At 29.0% G+C, this 5,162-nt stretch overlaps 1 protein-coding gene across 1 annotated transcript in view; it reads right to left on the reverse strand.

The window, feature by feature from the left end:
• Positions 1-165: 165 nt before the first annotated feature.
• Positions 166-5,162, reverse strand: part of LOC106465172 (glutaminyl-peptide cyclotransferase-like) — a 17,034-nt gene continuing 12,037 nt past the window's right edge. The window contains exons 6-7 of the mRNA XM_022393010.1: positions 2,764-2,886; positions 166-1,506 (exon numbers count right to left, since the gene is read on the reverse strand). Coding sequence (XP_022248718.1) covers positions 1,331-1,506; positions 2,764-2,886 — 299 coding nt within the window. The 3' untranslated portion in view covers positions 166-1,330. The remainder of the gene's footprint in view (positions 1,507-2,763; positions 2,887-5,162) is intronic.

The following is a 5,162-nucleotide window of genomic DNA, read 5'->3' on the forward strand; positions in this document are numbered from 1 at the left end:
TAAATACTTTTATAACTTCTTGAATAAAAAGATTCAGGAATAAAAAAGGTAAGCCATGGTTTCAAAAGCACGTAATAAAGGTTTTAATTATTTTGAATATGAATGATATATCCAAGTATATTTGGAGTTAAACAATTTCTCTAAATATACTATTTTTCTTGTTGTAAATTTTCATTTTTTTTTGTCTAATCTAAATTGAATATTTTCCTTTCCCAAGTACATTAACAAAATCGTTATGATCCAACCTTTAGGATTTATTTTACACAAAAAGCAAACGCTATTCTAAGCCATTAACAGTTTTATTTTCGTGTATTTATGAGCAACTTTCACTTATGTTTTCAATAATTACATCAGTCACTGTATTTTTCACTAAATGAACTGAGTGCAAAGATTTTCTTTTTAACTGAAGATATATGCTGTTCATAAGTGTTAATATTATAAATATACATAAATCATTATAGTTTTTTAAAACCAAGTATGTGTAAACATGCTTACAATAAATAAATCTGGGTTAAGCAACTATTCTTATTTTACAACAGTCCAACTCTTATTGTTGAGTTATACTTATTTAAGAGCTATTATACTTAACACTTTTGAACTCATAAGTTATGTTCTTTTATATATTAGAGCAGTTTGAAAAGTAAAACCTGTAGTGTTTTTTTACATACAACAAAATTTTATATATATATTTATGACCCAATCTTTAAAACAATGTGAGTGAGATGATAAATAAAATTTTCAACTTAAAAAAGTAACCAAAGAATTAACAATTCAAGTATACTGGAATTTCCACTTTTTTACTTGGAGCAACAAATATCTTTTTCTTACAATTCCTACAGCAACGTTATTTCAAATGTTAAAAATTTTTTTACCATTAGATAATACAGAATCTACACAAAACTCAGTACTTTGTGGCCTCTACAAACACAACCATTTGACCTTGGATTTTGACTATGAATAACTACAAGAAATATTGTTAATAAAAGTTAATTTGACAAAAACATTTCATCAGAATTCTTGAAATGTTTGAAATATAGTTGATAATGTGAAGAATTAAAAAGAAAGTTTGCACCTAAAGTGATAAATACCAAATAAAAATTACAATATATACACACACACAGAAGGTGAAAAGTTTATAATAAAAGTTAAACATTTACAATACTGGAAGGTACCTGTTCAACACAGGTGTTTTCGATTTTCAATATATACATATTAATTTTATAAATGTCATTCTTTTCTGGTTACTTAGAATCACTTCACTTGTGACTAGAGTTGGGTCTTGCCAGATCATTCTGAGAACAAAGAGGGAAAACATGACAAATATGATCACTTAAGAATTTACAATGCCAGTCTCTGGAACATCAAGATGTAGATATTGGGCAACAAAGACTCTGAGGATTTTGTTAAGGTTGTTTATGGTTGGGTGATGCAGGTGCTCTCGGTCATCAATGTCCCGATGCCAAATATATGGAAAAGGACTTGGAATCAAATGTACAACAGAAACACCTGAGAAAAATATATAAAAATTGTGACATAAATCTACAAAGCCAGATATTCTGTTAGTAAATGTTATTTAAATGTACCTGAATAAAATGTAGATACAGCTATGGTGAGTAAAAATAGGTATGGCTTCCTAATCAGTGATTTTTACTAGGATTCTTCAGAACCATATATTCCCACTTTGATCTACCATCTTAATAACAGAAGAACTTGATTAACACCAAAAAATGTTTATATGCATGATAATGAACTAATGTGCGACTGTTTTTTTTGCTTCAGAATATTCTTATAACTTGAACAAAGATACAAGGAACTGAATGAAGCTTTTGAAGACATACTTCACAAACAGGTTAAACATTTTATAACATGAAAAACGTATAAAATATCACTTTTGAACACTTCAAAATATTCCTCCACAAAAGTTAATAACTAAATATATTTTGAAGTTAATTCTTAGAGTTTATGTAAGTATTCCATTGTGTTTTTGAAGCTATTTCTAATATTTATAAGCAGTTAGAGTTGATTAACAGCTATTAAGTTGCCAATACCAACTGGAATATTGCCAAGTTATGTAGTTTGGTTTATGACCCAGAGAAATCAACATATTGAAGTCTGATACAACACCTACAGTGACATTTGCTATATCATAACTTCATGTACTTTTAAAAATACCCATTACATCTACAAATAAGTCATATATTCTTTTATACATTAGTAAAATAAAAAACACATTGCTTTTTAGAGTTGATAACTTTAAATTTTTTATAACAAATTATTCATTATTTACAGAGAACAAAATAAAAGGTTTCCAAATGCTGCATAAGGCATCATTATGAGGTGTAAAATTTAAGCTAATACTAAAATGAAGTACTGAATAATTTCTGCTAAGCCTCAAATTATCACACCTCTATTTAGTTGAATGACATAGAAAATTAATATATTATTATTTCAAGCACACTTCTTGAATATTAAGATGTTTTTCTTGAGTTTGTTTTAATATCTTAATGTCACTGCTATTTGGTGTTGTAATTAGTTTTCTACTGTGTTGTAGAAAAAATTCTAATTTGGACAATAACAGAACGCCATTCAAGAAATTAGAAAGATAAACATTTTTTTAAAATCAACCTTAATGAAGATGGTTCCTCCACCTCAGTAATATCTTGCCCATTTCAACACACACAAAAAACACATGAAATGAATGCATTGAATAATTTCATATTAATATTTTAAATGATTAAACATTCAAAAATAAACTTATCTTACCTCTTTTCAAAAATGGGACATGATCATCTTGTACAAAAGAAAACAAGTTAATGTTTTTGAAATAGCTTGTAGCTAATTGCTGAGGTAAGACTTCAAGTTTTTTCATGTCATTTAGACGTTGCTCTGCAAGAAAAAACTAAATCAGTACAATGCAGGTAAAAAAAAGAAGACTAGAAATGCAACAATATATAGTGTGAATGTTAAAAACAAACAAGGAAAACAGTGCAGAAAAACAAGAACTACCAATTTGATGTCAAAAATGACATTAACATCAAAGATGAAAAAGCATTCTTGAATTTCATTGTAACATCTAAAAAAATGCTTGTCGTCACATTGCTTTAAATGCTACTATTCTTTGTATAGTTTGACATGACACTGTTTAGATGCAATGAATATACAGATATATAATAATTGCATCAAAAGTAAAAGAAAAACTTAAGGAATTAGGAATAACAGAAGTTAATACATTTGTAGTACTACCTAACACAAAATTAAATTGTGTTTTTATAGGTTTTAGTGTATTTTTTGTGTACTATCCAAATGCCAGTTGAAATAAATATATTTATGCACATGGAAAAATAAGGGAGTTATATCCACCTTTTGCATATGATATTGCAAATGAATGCATTCCAGTTACACAGTCATTCTTTATAATATGTAAAAAAAAAAAAAGTAGATGCATATTTTGTATGTAAAGCCATGTGTGAGTGTGTGTGTTAATATTATATATATACACACACACACACACACATCGCTTTACACATAAAAATGAGGTACTAAAGGGTTAAATAATGTCAAATAATACTTTTGTGATACTTCTGCTATTTCATTTGCATATCTTTTAACACATTATTGTCACCTAATATCTAAAATGCTTGTGTCCATAAAAGATAAAATTTGTCTTTACTTACTAATGATTATTTATGAACAGAAATAGGAAGAAAGTAATTAAAGAGTCATACTCAGTTTTTGTCATATTCTTGAGCATATAAAATGTACATACAAATAAAATGGATATACTTTCTTAGAGAGAGAGAGAGATTATCAGACAATAAGCATCAGAAATAGGGTATTGGGTTGTATAAAAGTGACAGAGTCCACAAAATTTTTGAAATTTTGAAAGATGGTAAACTTATTAAATTATGTTCTCTTCAGTTTTTATGAAGGAAGAAATAAGTATTATGCCTCAACCAGAGTACTTAATGTATGGGAAAATATCATTTTAAGATCTGAAATGTTAAGAGAAAAGTTAGGAAACCTAAAAATTTATAAGTCCCTTGGACCAGACAACTTTTATTCTAGAGTTTTAAAGGAACTTAAATATTTTATTTGTGAACTGCTAGCTTATATTTTTTTATAGGTCATTGAGTAGTGGAAGAGTATTAGAAGATTGGAAGTTGGTTAATCTTAGTCCAATATTTAAAGGAGGTGATAAACATTGTCCAGGCAATTATAGGCCAGGTAGTTTTACATCAGTAGTTGGAAAGGTTTTGGAGAGTGTGATTAACGATGCATTGCAGAGTCACTTAAAGCAGTTTGATAGTGTCAAAGTGCCAGCATAATTTCACTAAGAGAAAATCTTCTTTAACAAATCTTCTGACATTCTTTGAGGATGTCTCTGCAAGAGTTGATGAAGAAAATATTGTGGATTTGGATTACCTTGATTTTCAGAAAGCATTTGATAAGGTGCCTCACAAAAGACTTGTTACAAAAATTAAATCTGTGAGTGTGGGGGAAATGTTATTAAATTAGATAGAAAATTGGTTGGAGAGTAAAAAGCAGAGAGCAGTAATAAATGGAGTTAGATTTGACTGGATCACAGTTACAAGTGGTGCACCTCAGGGCTCTGTGCTGGATTCTCTGCTGTTTGTGATTTATATTAATGATATTGAATGACTAACAAAAAGTTGAAGTTTGCAGATTACATTAAGATTTTTGGAGTGGCTAACTGTATCAAAGATGCTACAGACTTACAGGGAAATTTAAATCATTTGATGCATTGGGCCAATATGTGGCAGATGACGTTTAACGATCCAAAATGTAAGGTGATGCATGTAGATTTTCACAATTCAAATTATTGTTATGATTTAAATGGGAATACAATAAATACCGTGGTTCAAGAAAAAAAATCTTAGTGTTGTGATCGAAAAATCACTTAAGTCATCTAAACAGTGTATTGTACCTAGCAATAGGATTTTGGGTAGCATCTATAGAAATATTGAATACAAGACAAAGGATATTATTGTTTCACTGTATAGATCACTTGTAAGGCTTCATTTACAGTACTGTGTACAATATTGGTCTCCCTCTCTTCAAGAAGGACATTGAATTTTTGGAGAAGGTTCAGAGAAGAGCCACTAGGATGATACCTGGGATGGTGGGATTGTCCTATGAGGAGG

Source organism: Limulus polyphemus, unplaced genomic scaffold (assembly GCF_000517525.1).
Source record: "Limulus polyphemus unplaced genomic scaffold, Limulus_polyphemus-2.1.2 Scaffold1857, whole genome shotgun sequence".
Taxonomy (NCBI): Eukaryota; Metazoa; Arthropoda; class Merostomata; order Xiphosura; family Limulidae; genus Limulus; species Limulus polyphemus.